The following is an 18,471-nucleotide window of genomic DNA, read 5'->3' as shown; positions in this document are numbered from 1 at the left end:
TCTTCAAACCTAGAGATATGAGTTGTTACTATGAGTTGGTTATACATTGATTGCACGAAAACGTATTTGGTAACTCGATGTTATAAAACGTGCCTTTGTGTATGATTCAACAAGTAGTAGAACAAGTCATATGAGTCGAAGTTTATCCATTCCTTTTACCTTCGGGATAAAAGCGATATCTGTGGGCCCCTCGATGATTTAGCGATGACACATGTGAGTGCTTGGCCAAGCCAGGACTGATTTGATTTGTTCAATCAGTCAGTCATCATAAATCGAAAATCGGGAAACAACAAATGGACAGAGAGAATGATTATAATCCATGTCTCAGTCCATATGATATCTAGAATGGAGGAATATATGATCCCTTATCTAATGGACAAGTCATTGACAAGGTCAGAGTTCGACAGCGGCTTTAAGAGCTATGATTGCCAGTTAGGTTTTGAAGTCATACTCAATAATAGTTTTAGACTTATCCAAGTGGGAGACTGTTGGATTAATGTCTAAGTCCATAACTATATTTGGTATATACTTGACCCGACCCGGCATGGTCCATTTGGGTTGCACTTCACCGGCACAATTTATATGGATAGTCTTTTGAGAATAGTATATTTATGATTTATATTAATATATTATAAGTTATAATATATTAATATGGAATCATATTATTTAATTAGTATTGATCAAGAATTAATTTAGAATTAATTAAGTGATCAAAAAGAACTAATTAAATATGGACTCTTATATATATGGAATGGGCCAAGTTCATTTAGGTTGGGCTAAGCTTTCATGGATGGTCCATGGAGCTTTTAACCCATGGATCCTATGTAAATGAAAGGTCATGGGTATTAGGGTTTACATGGATGTAACCCTAATCCTCCATAATATATAAAGGGGTCCTTGGCTCACAAAATTGGCACAAGTGTGTGAAAATAAGAGTGGGCCGATTTTAGTGTGCATACATATTCTCTCAAGTTCTTCCAAGGTGTTTTGGTGATTTGTGATTCCATTTGAGGCTTCCACACTATTGGGGCTAAGCTCTTAAAGCTTGAAGACATCAAGCTACATCAAAAGGTATGTCATCTAACTAGAACTTTGTAGTATAGGTGCTTCATAATATGCTAGTTAGGATGAAACCTTGGAATAGTTAATATTTGCATGTATAATAGAGAAAACATAGATCCAAGGTTTATAGGGTTGCATGTACACCATAGGAGTGTTAGAATGCTCAAAACCCAACAGGGAGTTCATTCCATCTAAAAGTACGCACAGTATCACTTATCAGATTCCTGTGATCTTCGGTATGATCAAGGAGGGCATTTTGACATTTGTGATGAGAGGCTGAGTGCATTCTGCACTGAGATAACATTCATGATAGGGGCGCGTACGTTGATGCTTTGGGAGTTCAGAGCCTGCGAAGCTCCAGATTATCATGGGGGTTAGGGACCCCATTGCTAGCAGCAGATGGTTGGCAGATGTCGCCAATGTTTTTCGTACCAGTCGTTCTCTCGAAAGGGGACAAGATCCGACTTACTTCCTGTCTCCTGCAGGACAGAGCACATGATTGATGGGAGAGGTTGGTAGTGAGTTGAGTGATGATGCGGCCGATGTTATGTCATGGGATGACTTTTCGACCAGATTCCAGGTAGAGTTTGCTCAGGCAAGTGAGGCGCAACAGTTGGCGCAAGAGTTGTTGGATCTCCAGCAGACGACTGAGACTATGGCAGGGATCACTACCAAGTCTCGGGAGAGAGCTTACTTGGTACTGTAGTATGCAGCAGATGAGGAAACGAAAAAGGTAAGGTATCAGGACATATTCAGAATGATAGCGGGGAGATCGTGAGTATCTCGGGGTGCGAGACCCTCAATGATATGACTTCTAGAGCACGAGAACGACATACCGACTTGGAGCACATTAGGAAGAGGGAACCAAATCAGTGCTTATATTGAAGGTTCTTTGGAGGAGACCCATGATTTCAGATAAGCTTTTGAGAGGCCTGCAGGGCCAGATTCGGTGCAGCAATTGCGGGATTGGGAGAGTACATCATCATCTTGGTTTATTCCAAGACTGAGGAGCAACACGAGGAGCGCCTGAGGGAGGTGCTAGAGACTCTGAGGAGGGAGAGACTTTTTGCAAGGTTCTGTAAACGTGAGTTCTGGTTGCGCGAGGTGCAATTCCTGGGGCAACATGTCAACCATATAAGCACTGATCTGGTTCCCTCTTCCCAATGTGCTCCATGATTTCAGATCAGCTTTTGAGAGGCCTACAGGGCCAGATTCGGTGCAGAAATTGTGGGATTGGGAGAGTACAACGTCATCTTGGTTTATTCCAAGACTGAGGAGCAACATGAGGAGCGCCTGAGGGAGGTGCTAGAGACTCTGAGGAGGGAGAGACTTTTTGCAAGGTTCTCCAAATGTGAGTTCTGGTTGCGCGAGGTGCAATTCCTGGGGCACCTTGTCAACCAGAAGGGTATACTAGTCGATCCGGCCAAGATAGAGGCCGTGATGCAGTGGGAGATTCTGATATCTCCAACTGAGATTCAGAGTTTCATGGGTCTAGCGGGTTATTACCAGAGATTTATTCGGGACTTCTCCAAGATTGTAGTTCCTTTGACCCGACTGACCAAGAAGTCGGTGGCCTTTTGCTAGGGGCTTGAGCAGCAGGCAGCTTTCAAGACTCTCAGACAGCGGTTGTGCGAGGCACCGATTCTCACCCTGCCAGAGGGTGTAGATGATTTCGTGGTTTACGGTGACGCTTCGATCATGGGCATAGGTGCGGTACTAATGCAGCGGGGTCAAGAGATAGCATGCCTTAGGGAATCGGGTTGGGGATTCCAATCAGGACATGAGTTCAGTTGAGTGTTAGGTCAAGCGCATGTTCGACCCAGTATGGAAAGTGTTGTAAGACTGTGAGTGTAGCCATAGCATTCACAAGGTTGGCAGACAGTGTTAGAGTGTTGTAAGTCTGCGGGTGTAGCCGTAGCATTCACAAGGTTGGCAGATAGTGTTAGAGTGTTGTAAGTCTGTGGGTGTAGCCGTAGCATTCACAAGGTTGGCAGATAGTGCTAGAGTGTTGTAAGACTGCGGGTGTAGCCGTATCATTCACTAGGTTGGTAGATAGCATGGGAGTGTTGTTAGATCACGTAAGGAACAATAGTACCCACCAGTTCGGGTGTAGCAGTGAGGGCGTGGCAAATCCACGGATTGGTTTATAGATTTCCCCAGAAGGATTAGACCTGGTGGAGCTAGGGATAAGACTGTCAGAACGCCACTACAATTATGAGATCAAGGAAGCAATGGACTGTTGAAGGTCGTTTGTGACACAAGGCTACCATTGGTCAGGTAGCAATCACTTTAGCCTTGGAGTTGGTGATGTCAGGATCCGACGTATGGACCTGATCAGTTAGATCAGAAAGTCGTTAGAACCATAGTGGCAAGATAACTAGTGGTAACTATTAATAAGACAAGGATTTCGTTCGGAAGTCGCGTGGGGCGACTGTGAGATTGCTCTTGGCTCAGCAACCGGGCAGGATGTCAGCATTCCAGATAAGATGGAACCAGGGAGGTCCCGGTGGACTTTGGGGAAGCAGCCATGTAGCAGCGTGTTGTTCAAGCAGCTCAGTGTTTCAGGTAGTTCAGTGTTTCAGGCAGTTCAGTGTTTCAGGCAGTTCCAATATTCCAGATAGTACCCAATTGAAATGGACCAAAGGGGAGGCCAACACCCCGATATGGTTGGCAGTATTAGCATTATAGGATTTCATGTATGTTTAGAGTCACAGATAGCTTGGGTTATGCTAAGTAACTCACAGTGGGATTATCTGAGCCTTGGCCAAGTATAAGTGATTTGCATGGATAATTGGGTCAATGATTTTGTTTTCTAGTAGGAACCTTGAGACTGCAAATTTCAGACGGAGTAGATGTGATCTTGTTGCAAGGAACTCGCTCATCTGCAGATTTCAGGGCCTTGCGAAGGTTGGTCACGGTTACCCTGGGGAAGGCTAGGGTGTGCCCAGGGTTGTGTCCATGTTACTTTAGTGGTTTAGCGTGTAAGGAATGGTAAGGAATGATTTCGAGGACGAAATCTAATTTAAGTGGGGGAGAGTTGTAACACCCCGGTTATTAAATAAATAAATGAACAAATTAATAAATTAATATTAGCCCTACAATCCGTTATTATATAGCAAGGTGTTGGTTTCGTGGAGTTTATTGGTGTAACATCCCGAAATTCAGGTACAACAATTTAAACCTTCTCCTTTTTCCAAGTTGTCAAGTTAAGTCCCTTAAAGTAAAAATGTTAGGCTTGTGAGTACGCTGGGCGTACTGAGGAGTACGCTGCGCGTACTCGCGCGCTTAATTTGGACGCGGACTCGCCCGGGTACGCTGGGCGTACCGAGGGTTACGCCGGGCGTAACCGGCCCAGTTGCAAACCCTAATTTTGTGACTTGTGCACTATATAAGGAATGCTATGGCCTCATCCTCAACCACCATTTCACAGAGAGAAACCCTAAGAGAGCATTTCCTTCGTCCTAAAGCTTGTGTGTGAGTGTTTTGAGCTAGAAAGTGTCTTTGTGTGTTAGTAAAGAAGAAGAGGAGGTTCTTGTGGAGGCTAGAAGTTGGAGTGCAAGCTTGGATCTGAGTTCTACAGAGGGAGGAGCTTCACTTAGAGGTATAAAGCTCAAAGCTTTCCTTGTTATTTTTTATTTATGTTTCATGGACCAACTTTTAGGGTTTTTGGTCCCAAGGTGGAGACTTTATGAGCAAATAGTCTCCATTGGCCTAGATGTGCCATATTTCAAAGTATTATGAGTTGTATGTTCATAAAAATCCAATCTTGGACGTTGAGATTAAGTCATGCATGAGATTAGGGCTTAATGAGAAAAGAGGAAAAGTGTTTGGAGGGATTGGTGACCTTTACAACCATGCAAAGGCTTAAAGGTTTCGACTTTATGGATTAAGAGGTATTAGAATGGCCAGATCTGAAATATGAGCTTATGTCTTAACCGTTTAAGACCAAAAATGAAGAAAGAAGAAAACTGGGATTTACGTTGGGCGTAATCCCAGTACGCGTCGCATAGGGGGTCGCGTTCCCCGATTCTGGATCGCTGAAGTACGCCCCGCGTACGATAGCTGGTACGCCCCGCGTACTGCTTGCTGTTGACTTTCGTTGACTTTTAGGGTTTTGGTCAACATGTGGACTTTTGAGTCAGGGAGGGGTAAAATGGTCTTTTACCCTTCTGTGGGATTGTAGAAAGGGATTTAGTCTAGCCTTGAGAGCCGTTAATGATTTTAAATAATTACTTTATGTGATTAGGCGGGGCTAGGTCGTTATTTCGAGATTCAGGGATATCGAGCACGTGAGTTACTAGACATCATACGAGGTGAGTCTTCTCACTATACTGTACCTGGAAGGGTACCTATGTGTGACCGGAAGGTCTTATATGCTATGAGATGTATGTGCTATATGCGAATATGTGATATGTATGTGTTATGTATGTTATGATATGGTATGGACTGGAAGGTCAAGATGATATGGACCGGAAGGTCAAGAGGGTACGGACCGGAAGGTCGATACGGGTAGGTACGGAAGGTCTACCGGGATTTGGGACGGAAGTCCCCTGATACACATGGATCGGAAGATCCTATAGAGTTATGGCCTGGAAAGGCGTATGTGTGGTATGTGGTATTTTGGGGAACTCACTAAGCATTTATGCTTACAGATGTTGTGATATGTGTTTCAGGTACTAAGCGAGGATCGCGGGAAGGCGCCTGCATTATCCGTACACATTGAGAGGATTTATGTATATGAGATCTTGGGACATGTTTTGTTATGTTACAGTGGACACATTATGTTTTTATGATTATCGTATGAATGAAAGTATGTTTTAAAAATGAAAAATTGTTTTGAAAATTCACGTCGTTACAATTGGCATAATTTAGAAGATGGGGGTTAAAAGTGTAAGTTCCAAACTGGTTTTGTAAATATTTATGAAGACAGGGGCTAAAGATTAAATTCTGGACCTAATTTGAAAAGGATTTATAGAGGGAGGGTTGTTTGGTAAAATTCGGACTTAATTTGTAAAGGATTTCAGGAGACAGGGTTTAAAGGGTAAAATTCAGACTTTGATCGTCGTTTTTGGGTTTCCGGTCGTCGCTTGCCACCCGTAGTGGCTGAGTTGGGGAATGTTTCGGTCTTCAGATCGTGTTTACGAGTGGGTGCATGGGTTTGCTCGACTAAGAATCAAAAGAAACGTCGCCACCACCGTGAGGTGGTGGCTGTCATCGCAATCTGTTGTTGTCGCCGCTGTGAGCCACCAGGTGGATGGCTGGGGTGCATCTCGCAAATCTGTAGCGTGTGTGTGTGATTATCTTAGGGTTTGTGCGTGTTTTGTGTGGCTAGAAAACCGAGAACAGCCACCACCACCATCGTAAGGTGGTGGCTGCCGCCATGTGCCACCGCCGGCCACCACAAGGGTAGTTGTGTGTGTGTGTGTTTGTAGTAGTGAGTGTATGTGTTATTTTGGAATCTTGCATTGTGATGTTGTAATCGGCGATGTTATAATGAAAAGAAAACTCATAACCACCACCGTGAGGTGGTGGCTGCTGTGTGCTTTGCATGTGTTTGGATTACTTTTGGGATGCTTGGACTCGATTGGACTAGAACCCTAACCACCACCGTAAGCCGCCGTTGACCACCACTATCCGAGGTGGTAGTGGGTGGTGCCCAACTTGTGAAACCCTAGTGGGCCTAATGAAACCTTAATGGGCCTAAGGACTTAGCTTTTGGGCCTAATTGGGTTGTGAGGGGTTAGAAACCCTAATTAGGATTTAGAAAACCCTAATTTTGGATATATGGGCCTTGGACTTATCGGGACCCACATTTGGGTCATTGGAATGGAATTGTGAATTACACCCGATCACACTGTATGATTTATCTAGTAGATTGATGGACTTAATGGATTAAGTCCTTAAAGGGTTAAATAAGAAACGCTTAACCCTAATCGTCATTTTATGTGAAAATCCTAATTTCACTTGGGCCTTGAGTTGGGCCTTTCCATTGGGCTTTGGTGATTGGGCTACTGATGGGCCATCCAAGAACAAGCATATGGACTAGAATACTTAGATTGGGCTTTAGGATAAGGCCCATTGGACAGGCTTGGGCCCAATTGGGAAAATTGAGCCATAGATGGGCCATAACTGGGCCTTGATGATTATGAGATATTGGACCATGGTAATGTCAAGTGTTGGACTAAGGATAAATGGTTGGGCCTTAAGGCAAGACCATGTAGAGGTTTGGGCCCAATTTGGAAAATTGGGCCATAGTTGGGCCTTGGTTCATTATTAGACTTTTGGGCCTTTGGATTGGGCCTTGGGCTTGAATCAAGCTAAGATAGGGGTAAAGTAGTCTTTTACCCCAAGCATGGACTTATGGATATGTGTTGGAACCCAATTATTAATTGGGTGTTATTTTGATGTTGACAGATTCGGGAGTCTGTCATCCAGCAGCTAGGGTTTTGTCAACGGGACTTCAGCAGTGTGAGGTGAGTTTTCCTCCAGTAGGAACGGGTCGAAGGTACCAATGTCGGCCCGTTTATGTATGTTAGTATATGTCGGGCTTAGGCCCGATGTCGGGGTTAGCCCGATGCAACTTATATATACCGGACTTCGGTCCGATGCCGGGGCAAGCCCGAGGAAAGTTTGTATGCTTGATGTCTTTGAGGTTCTTGCATGTACTTGTTTATGTGTTCCAGACTTCGGTCCAATGTGGGGGCAAGCCTAAGGAAGGTTTAGCTTATGTGTGATGTGTTATGTGTTCCAGACTTCGGTCCGATGTCGGGGCAAGCTCGAGGAAGGTTTAGCTTATATGTTATGTGTTATGTGTTCCGGACTTCGGTTCGATGTCGGGGCAAGCCCGAGGAAGCTTTATATGTTTATGTTTATGTTTATGTGTTATATGTTTGTTGCTATGTCATATGTATACCGGACTTCGGTTCGATGCCGGGCGGGGCCCGATGCCGGACCTCGGTCCGATGTCGGGGGGGGCCAATGTCAGATTCATCCGATGCCAGGCGGGGCCCGATGCAGTGAGGAAGGCCCAATATGTGCTATTATGTGTTATTGTATGGTATGCGGTAGTTTGGGGAGACTCACTAAGCTTCGTGCTTATAGTTTTCAGTTTTGGTTTCAGGTACTTTCGGTAGCAAAGGGAAGAGCTCGGGATGATTGCAGTGCACACAGCATTTACCTAGCCCGGGATGTTTATACTCTGATATATTTTGACAGATGTTATGATATTTCGAGTTACACTATTTATGATTTCTATATGATGTTTAATGACTATGGTTTTCTTAATGATTTAAAACGAAAATTTTGTTCTGTATTTTCGGGATGTTTCACTTTGTGCTTATGGTTTTCAGTTTATGTTTTAGGTACTTCTGATTCGAAGGGGAAGAGCCCAGGATGACTGCGTTGCACACACCACATTGTTCTGCATTGTACATGACTCTAATGTATTTGGATATTTATTGACATACTTTGATTTCACTATGGTTTATGATATTGTTTTTATAATGGTTTTATTTATATAAAAATCGAAATTTTTGGTCTTAATTTTTGGGACGTTATAGACGATAAGATCAAAACAAATTGAGCACACAAGGAACAATAGTACCCACCAGTTCGGGTGTAGCCGTATCATTCACTAGGTTGGTAGATAGCATGGGAGTGTTGTTAGATCACGTAAGGAACAATAGTACCCACCAGTTCAGGTGTAGCAGTGAAGGCGTGGCAAATCCACTGATTGGTTTATAGATTTCCCCAGAAGGATTAGACCTGGTGGAGCTAGGGATAAGACTGTCGGAACGCCACTACAATTATGAGATTGACGAAGCAATGGACTGTTGAAGGTCGTTTGTGACACAAGGCTACCATTGGTCAGGTAGCAATCACTTTAGCCTTGGAGTTGGTGATGTCAGGATCCGACGTATGGACCCGATCAGTTAGATCAAAAAGTTGTTAGAACCATAGTGGCAAGATAACTAGTGGTAACTATTAATAAGACAAGTATTTCGTTCGGAAGTCGCATGGGGCGACTGTGAGATTGCTCTTGGCTCAGCAACCGGACAGGATGTCAGCATTCTAGATAAGTTGGAACCAGGGAGGTCCCGGTGGACTTTGGGGAAGCAGCCATGTAGCAGCATGTTGTTCAAGCAGCTCAGTGTTTCAGGTAGTTCAGTGTTTCAGGCAGTTCAATGTTTCAGGCAGTTCCAGTATTTCAGATAGTACCCGACTAAAATGGACCAAAGGGGAGGCCAACACCCCGATATGCTTGGCAGTATTAGCATTATAGGATTTCATGTATGTTTAGAGTCACAGATAGCTTGGGTTATGCTAAGTCACTCACAGTGGGATTATCTGAGCCTTCGCCAAGTATAAGTGATCTGCAGGGATAATTGAGTCAATGATTTTGTTTTCTAGTAGGAACCTCGAGACTGCAGATTTTAGACGGAGTAGATGTGATCTTGTTGCAAGGAACTCGCTCATATGCAGATTTTAGGGCCTTGCGAAGGTTGGTGACGGTTACCCTGGGGAAGCTTGATGTCTTCGAGGTTCTTGCATGTACTTTTTTGTATGCTTGATGTCTTCGAGGTTCTTGCATGTACTTGTTTATGTGTTCCGGACTTCGGTCCAATGTGGGGGCAAGCCTGAGGAAGGTTTAGCTTATGTGTGATGTGTTATGTGTTCCGGACTTCAGTCTGATGTCGGGGCAAGCTCGAGGAAGGTTTAGCTTATATGTTATGTGTTATGTGTTCCGGACTTCGGTCCGATGCTGGGGAAAGCCCGAGAAGCTTTATATGTTTTTGTTTATGTTTATGTGTTATATGTTTGTTGCTATGTCATATGTATACCGGACTTCGGTTCGATGTCGGGCGGGGTCCGATGCCGGGGGGGGGGGGGGGGGGGGGAATGTCGGATTCATCCGATGCCGGGCGGGGCCCGATGCAGTGAGGAAGGCCCAGTATGTGCTATGATGTGTTATTGTATGGTATGCGGTAGTTTGGGGAGACTCACTAAGCTTCGTGCTTATAGTTTTCAGTTTTGGTTTCAGGTACTTTCGGTAGCAAAGGGAAGAGCTCGGGATGATTGCAGTGCACACACCATTTACCTAGCCTGGGATGTTTATACTCTGATATATTTTGACAGATGTTATGATATTTCGAGTTACACTATTTATGATTTCTATATGATGTTTAATGACTATGGTTTTCTTAATGATTTAAAACAAAAATTTTGTTTTGTATTTTCGGGATGTTTCACTTTGTGCTTATGGTTTTCAGTTTATGTTTTAGGTACTTCTGATTCGAAGGGGAAGAGCCCAGGATGACTGCATTGCACACACCACATTGTTCCGCATTGTACATGACTCTAATGTATTTGACTGTTTATTGACATACTTTGATTTCACTATGGTTTTATGATATTGTTTTTATAATGGTTTTATTTATATAAAAATCAAAATTTTTGGTCTTAATTTTTGGGACGTTATAGACGATAAGATCAAAACAAATTGAGCACACAAGAGTAAATAAGATAGATGAATTTCATTAAAGAGTCAAGAATAGTTCAATACAATGACGAGAGAACTAAACTCCGAAAGATACTCTCTTTATCTAACTAACTCTCATATATATATATATATATATATATATATATATATATTGCGTGAGCGAAGAGTCAGTTAGGCTCTGACCAATGAGGTTAGGATACCTATGTCAATAACCTAAACTGCGAACCTAAGTAATAAACAAATATATGAAACATAAACAAGCATATCGCATACAAATCAGTAAAGACATATACATAATAGACTTGCGAAACCTTTCACATACGACTTGACACAATCTAATACAATCTGCAAGACCTAACAGTTACTCACTCGGTTAGTTAATGAAGACTAACTATGATTCTGACCTCAAGTTCTTTACCGCTTCCCAATCCATCACTTGTCCATACCTATTTGAACAATATATCAAGTTCATTATAACTTGTCTAAACTTACTATATATCATCCACAACGATCAATTACCTGATCATTAGCTAAACCCGATAACTATTTGTTACCAAACTATTCAAGTTTCCAATTTAAATCGCCTAACGACTTAACCCCGTAAGCCGTTAGTCCGATCTATAATTTCTCGGTAACTTAGGGTATATAACCTTTACCGGTCAATTTAAACACTTAACTCTTTACTGGGTTCGTAATAGCACCATATCACGATCCTTTAACACATACTCGGGTATAACAACCCTCTACAAAAATTACATAAACATATTTACATTAAACGGGATAAAATATACCTCTGCTAATCCTGTAATTCAACCCTTATATCCCATACGCTAGTATGATTCGAAAGTAAAAATTCTCCGAGAACACCTCCCGAGCTGCTCCCCTCGACCACGTGTGCCAAAATCCCTCAAACGACACAAAACACAACTATTTATAGTTGTGCGCCACCATGTCGCAATGGTTAATCGTCTGCGTCATGGTAATGAGGCGGTTGCCGACTTGCCATGTGTTCCCTTCCTGCCACGTGTCTCGGTGACTCACTTCACTCCGCGCCGTGGTGAGTATAACACACGTCTTGGTGACTGAGAATTGACCGTTTGACTTTGAGTTTCATTGACTTTCTCGAAATAGCAACACATATTCACCCTAACTTCAAACGGTCATAACTTTCTTAGACAGACTCCATTTTCAATGATCTTTATATCCACAGAATTATCTCAGAGTAAACTATCACTTTCTTCCACTAATTTCTTTCTATTCTTGCACAATAATACCTATTATGAAAAACAGATATTACTGTAAGCCTTCAGCTTAGTGAGTAATCACAATACTTAATCACTATACAAAAGATATGCATTCTGAAACTTACACATAAACACATAAAACATATCGACATGATAACATAACTAACCACAGTCTACTTGATTCTCTCTGAGAGTTCTATCTCTAGTTAACGTGGTACTGACCACTTCCCTCCGAGAGCTCTATCATGGTCCTAATTCCACTAGATTCCCTCCAATAAGTCTATATCCAGTGTGGCTGACATACAACATATAATCTATATAGTAAGTAAGTTCACAAGAACTCACCTGAACACCCGATAAGATGAAATTCACAAAACCCAGCTAGTTGCATCGAGTCTTCCTCAATGCATTACACAATACACAACCCTAATTTAACAATTAAGGTAAAAATATTAATCTACACTTCCTTATCAAGTCTAGGTCCAATTAAAGATATTTTATGGGCAAAGGACCATTTTGCCCTCCAAGACCCAAACCCAACATAGTTGACCAAAAGTCAAAATTGGTAAAGAAGTCAACACTCACTTTGTCGCGACCTACCTTTTGGTCGCGCCGCAGACACACAATGAAAAAACAATTGCTTCCTGATCAAGTCTAGGTCCAATTAAAGCTATTTTATGGGCAAAGGACCATTTTTCCCTCCAATACCCAAACCCAACATAGTTGACCAAAAGTCAAAATTGGTAAAGAAGTCAATGCTTACTTTGTCGCGACCCACCTTTTGGTCGCGTCGCGGACGACAATGAAAAAACAATTGCGAACACTCTAGGCCACTGTGTCGTGGCCAACCCTTAGTCGCACCGCAGACCCTCTGGCAGAAGCTTAAATCATTAAGCACTTAATTCTTACAGATCAGGGCTCTTAAATTCAGATCTAATTCTTCTCATTGACTTAATGGAAACTTTATCCATTCCGAGGGCTAGATCTAACTAAATCTAAAACCCTAACAAGATTAAGTCCATAAAGGTCATCATCTAGTGATTGTTATGTTTTGGAGAGATATTATGTTTTGATACTCTGATTTTATGTTATGATTGAGAAACAATGTTTTGGTGGCGTATACTTTATGGAAATCGACTTTATCTCTTTTTAAAATGAAATATTTTTACTATGATTTTTTGGGACGTTACATCAGGTGTTTATATTTTTTTCGACAACAAGGAATGTGTTTGTGACTTGGAGATCGTCTCCGTTAATCCACTTGATGAGTTATTTGATTAAGATGTCATACGAGTGTTCGTTATATGTTAGAGACGGGGTCATGTGGTAGACGTCCTAGTCAGGCGGTGAAAGATAATTTCTTGCACTTGTTTATGATGTGTACCAAATCAACATATATTATGTAATTTAGAAGTTTAAATTATGATTTATACAAATTCAACATGTATTTGTAATTTAAAATTATATTTTATTTAAATTAATTGAAATTTATTTAATACTTTATGTAAGACTAGAGGGAGTGGCTCGGTGCCATCCCTTGTCATGGTGCCGTCTCTTGTCATATCGATGTGGACTCAACATTGTTATGGGAACACCGCCCCCTGACACCGTGGCATGGCAAGACACTCGACAATTTCTTGTAGATGAGAGAGAAAATCATAAATTAATAGTTGTTATTATTTTATAGTGTAGTTTTGGGTTACACCGATTTTTATTTTATTTTGCCCAAAGGTACCTATAGGACAGGATAGTGTAGTCTGGGGTAGGGGTGAGCAAACCGGTTTTTTTTTTCAAACCGAACCGGTTCAGAAAACCGGTTCGGTTCCGATTCGTGAATAGTAAAACCGGTTCAACCTTAAACCGGTTCGGTTCAAACCGGTTCCGTCATTATTAAACTCGAACCTATCTAAACCGGTTACACCGGTTCTAAACCGGTTCGATCGGTTCTAAACCGGTTTGATCGGTTTGACTACCGGTTCTAAACAGGTTCACGGTTATTAAACCGGTTCTAAACCGGTTTCAATGTCTAAAATCTCGAACGGGTTCAAACCGGCGGTTCGGTTCTTGAATCGGTTCGATTCATAGTGGACCGGTTCATGGTGAACCGGTTTACCGGTTCAGTGACCGGTTCGGATCCTGAACCGGTTTTTTTGTGCAAGCCTAGTCTGGGGTTAGGATTTTGATTCAGACTGGTCCGAACCAATTCAGACCTTTTTAAACATTCTTTTTGACCGACCCAGATTTCTACCGGTTCGTGCCCGAATCGAATAATAAGAAAGTGATAAGCGTTTGCTTAAAGGGCTTCGTAACCGACCAAACTTAAAACCCTAAGGCTAAAATCATAATCCCGACTGATCTTCTCGCTGTTCACGCATCCTTGGAAACCTCGCCGTAAACCCCTTATCGCCATCGTTGCAGCGCCGCCTTCACCGCATCTCCTTCAGGTACTACATCTTTCTTCTTATGTCGTCTTGTGCTTTTAAATCAGTGATAAAAAAAGTTAAAACATAAACTGGATTGGTACAATTCAGTAAATTTAATGTGGACCGAGTATTATATCCCTGTCTCGGGTTCGATCTTTGACAGGTAAAGTAAAAGATCCCGATTTCTGTTCCATCATATATCTAATCTCATTAAAAGAATCAAGCATCAGATGTAAATTAAAGTGGCGAACCCTAATTTAAGAATCCGGTAATTGATTGAAATTTATAATAAATTCATTACAGTTTACCCGTTCTATCTAAAAATCGATTGTGTAATAGATACTCTGCCTACTTAGACATTTTTCAAGTAGGTTTTGATTCCGACTGAGTTGAGTGAGTGGTTTCGTAAGCATCCAAGAGTTCTGTCGAGTGATAAGTTAGTTGTTGATTGCTGCAACATGATATCGGAGGCAATATACGATGATAGTTGCATTAGTACTGTGAATCTTGTTCCCTACGAAATAAATCTTTTTTTGTATCAACTTACATTAACCTCGTTTTTGACCTTTTTATGCAGTCTTAGTTCATCTATAAATCATCCTCAGTAAACCAAAGTTTTTGTCAAGAGTAAAGAAAGCCCAAAAGATGGAGGATTGGGGTAGACCTACTCTTTCTCTCTCTGTTCTTTGGTGTTGGATTAGCGTTTATAATAGATTATCATCTTGTATAAAATGTTGCACTTTGCAATGTTTTACATTCTTCATGTTAAAAATCATAGAGGGGTTTCATAACTATTTATTGAACTATTTTCTATTGAATATGTCAGAGGATGAGCCAGCCCCACTTGTTATCAAAAAGGAGCCTAAAAGCATGTGGGATGATGAGGATGCTGATGAAAATGATGTAAAAGATTCATGGGAAGATGAAGATGAGCCTGCTCCGGTACACTCTATACTTTTTTTTTTTTTTTTTTCAAGTTCAGTATAGTTCGTCAATCCCATGATAGTGTAATGCTATATGCTGTAGTCCAAAATCAAATAAGAAAAGATTAGAAAAAAGGATCGCCCTTTGATCTCTTTCTGTAATGTTCTATACTTCTATTTTCTGTTTCAAGCCCTGTGCATGTTATCTCAGTTTTGTTTATGTTTTATATTGATTGCATGCATACATTTTCTCTTTTCTTTATTTAAGCTTTTTGCTTTGATTGCTTATTGTGAGAATTTATTTGACTTATGTTGACCTTAAACTTGCAATCTTGTGTATCCAGCCTTTCTGAATTCATTTCACCTTGTTATTTGTTGATGCATTGTTTGAATCATTAAAATCTAGGTAGTGGTTGGTATGATGGAATCAGGAAAGAAAATAGAATGGTTCATTCTGTTGGAATGAAAAGAAGTTGTTTGTTTATTCTTGAAGGAATGTGATTTCTTCCATTTTTTATTTTTCATTCACTAGCCATTGGGTGGTTTCTTTTAATCCATCATGGAATGAATTGGAAAACTACCCAATATTTTATGTAGTTTTCAGTGAGAAATCATTTTAAAAGCTTCACGATTTTGTTTGAATGACAATCGTATTGTCTAAAGATAACTAAAAAGTATATTTTTTTTGTTATAATCTTGGGATTGAGTTTGAAAAGTTCTTATTGACTTGTTAGCTTTTCAAAAAAACCAATAAGCTTAAATTTTTTTGCGAAATAGAAAAGTGATTTTGAAAACAGCTTTTTTGGAGTTTATAAAAAGCCACACTTCTGACTTTTGAAAAGTGCTTATGACATCTTCACCCAAAATGACTATAAGCTTATCCAAACACTTTTTAAAAAAGGCTTATCAACTTATAGCTTGTTGCTACCACATACTAATCCAAACACTTTCTAGAAACTCCTTTTTGTCATCAAATAAGCTAATATACACTTTTATCAAAGTGTTTATTGAATTAAATAAAACACCTCCTTATTTGAGTTTTAACGAACTTTTATAAGGTTTGTGTTTACACTTTTTTAAATAAAAAAATCTTTAGTTGTAATCAAATAATGTAGGGTAGAATCGAAACTATACATTGTAATTACATATAGCATAAAAAATTTAGACTTTTATAGGCCGACCAAACTACTGATGGAATATTATGAGTGATTCCATCCAACCAACAGAAGGGATCATTTCTCATTTCTTTTGTTCATATAAAGCTCAAGAGCTTACATTCGACTAGAAAGTATTATATCCAGTTACTTTAGATTGTCAGCCTTTCATAGCTGTTAAAACAAACCTCAAATGGATGATATTATTTTTCATTTATTGTAGTCTGTAATAGTCATTACTGATTACTCATTGCCATTATTCTGTTTTTGTATGTATGTGTATCAGCCACCAGTGACAGCAGCAGCACCTCCTGTGGAGAAGGCCCCAAAGAAGTCGACAGCCAAAGCAACCCAAGAAAAAGGGAAGGCTGCTGTTCAACCACCAAAAGAGGAGCCCCCACTAGATCCTGTAGCAGAAAAGCTCAGACAACAAAGGTATTAATAATTATAATGTTACCTCTTTCTATTAGTATCAATCATATCGAATCAACCATTTTCATGTTTTTTTACAGTAAAAGTAGCAATCCTAGTTTGGATTGGTTGATTGTTTTTGAAAATTGAAAATACTAGCTACTACTTACTTGCATTCATTCATATTTGAAGTGTTAGTTTATTATGGTAAAATATTGAGTAACAGGCTTGTGGAAGAAGCTGATTACAAGAACACAGCAGAACTTTTTGCCTCTAAAAAGGCTGATGATAAGACAATTGACAATTTCATCCCGAAATCAGAGAGTGACTTTACAGAATATGCAGAACTCATCTCTAGTAAACTCCGCCCCTTCGAGGTATTATTATAGCATCCTACTTGTTGTTGTTTCTATTACAGCAATCAACCCCCAATTATATATAGTTGGTATGGGAAGAAACGAAAGTAAATTGCTATATTAAACAAATTAATGAACGAATGTTGCTATATGTAATAACGTCATTTTCTTATTGCATGAGTGTAGTTTCAGTTTTTGTATTATTATTATTAAGGCATTGTATAATGTGAAAAATCTCTAGCCATATATAGCAGTGATAGTTGCTTTGTATTTGAATGCCGCTCCGCTGAAAATGACATAATTGGTAGATTCTTCAAAGTACATTTTTGCTGTAATAATAGTAGGTTGCTATTTGTGTATACAAGAGAAATGAAATGAAATTAATAATTGTGTGTGTATGCAGAAAAGCTTTCATTATATTGGATTGCTGAAGCATGTGATGAGACTGTCAATGACTAGCTTAAAAGCTGCAGATGCAAAAGAAGTTGCTTCTTCAGTTACTGCCATTGCAAATGAAAAACTAAAAGCAGAGAAAGAAGCTGCTGCTGGTAAAAAGAAGACAGGTGCTATTCTAATTCTGATGATAAACTCAATAGTTATCTTCCATGGATTCTGTTTTATGACATTAACAATCCTTTTTTATAATATTAATGTATCATTGTAACAGGGGGGAAGAAGAAACAGCTGCTGGTGGATAAGCCGGATGATGATTCAGTTGTAAATGCTGGATATGATGGATATGATGACTTTGACTTCATGTGATGTTTTGATTGGTTGGTTTCTACATCGGGATCATGTAATTACAGTTTGATGAGGCAGGCAGGCAGGGAATCCTTTTCCTTTTCCTTTGAGAAAAATGAGTTGAGCTCTTGCACTTGGAATTGGGTTCTCTGAGTGGTTTTGTATTTTGCTGAATGAGTGTCGGTTGCAGTAGCATTGTCTACTTATAAAACTTGGAAATTGCATATACTTTCTTCTCCATACTTGGATTAAATCTGTTAGCATATTTCATTTGGTGAATTGTCTGTCGATGATATAAAACACAAATGAACCTGATTGTATTCTACGTCTACTTTTCAACATTTGTTTGGTGTCATTCTGAATGCATTTTTGTTTGTTTCATGCCTGTAGAGCTCACTTCTCCTTTTAGATCATATAGAATTTATGTATTTATTGATATACTAAAATTACACATGAACCCAATAAATAGAAAAAGGTAATCAAGTGGTAATTACGTTTAATGTTCATCTCAGGTTTGAAGGACAAGATTTAAATGTTTCAATTGTACAACGAAAAACATAAATGAATATAAACTGATGAACATAAATTGTTATTTTAGAAAAAGAGCTAATCACGAAACGACCAAAATTGTCATATTTTTCAAATTCTTTAAAGATAA

The 18,471-nt window shown here is 40.1% G+C and overlaps 1 protein-coding gene across 1 annotated transcript; it reads left to right on the top strand.

Annotated features, from left to right (window-relative positions):
• The first annotated feature begins 14,110 nt into the window (after positions 1 to 14,110).
• LOC145159406 (Translation initiation factor eIF3 subunit) lies at positions 14,111 to 18,053 on the top strand. The gene is made up of 7 exons (XM_079078388.1): positions 14,111 to 14,249; positions 14,806 to 14,886; positions 15,055 to 15,170; positions 16,592 to 16,740; positions 16,943 to 17,093; positions 17,476 to 17,635; positions 17,740 to 18,053. The coding sequence occupies exons 2-7, from the start codon at positions 14,874 to 14,876 to the stop codon at positions 17,832 to 17,834; spliced, it is 684 nt and encodes a 227-aa protein (XP_078934514.1). The 5' UTR covers positions 14,111 to 14,249; positions 14,806 to 14,873; the 3' UTR covers positions 17,835 to 18,053.
• Positions 18,054 to 18,471: the final 418 nt, after the last annotated feature.

The sequence above is a fragment of the Lactuca virosa genome, chromosome 2 (genome assembly GCF_052849685.1).
Source record: "Lactuca virosa cultivar CGN04683 chromosome 2, Lactuca_virosa_CGN04683_v6, whole genome shotgun sequence".
Lineage (NCBI taxonomy): Eukaryota > Viridiplantae > Streptophyta > Magnoliopsida > Asterales > Asteraceae > Lactuca > Lactuca virosa.
Note: the sequence above shows the minus strand (reverse complement) of the source record. Positions and strands in the feature narration are given on the sequence as shown.

Coding starts and splice junctions, on each gene's coding strand:
- LOC145159406 (XM_079078388.1), top strand. Junction 16,741..16,942: donor GAAAAGCTCAGACAACAAAG/GTATTAATAATT, acceptor ATTGAGTAACAG/GCTTGTGGAAGAAGCTGATT. Junction 17,094..17,475: donor GTAAACTCCGCCCCTTCGAG/GTATTATTATAG, acceptor GTGTGTATGCAG/AAAAGCTTTCATTATATTGG.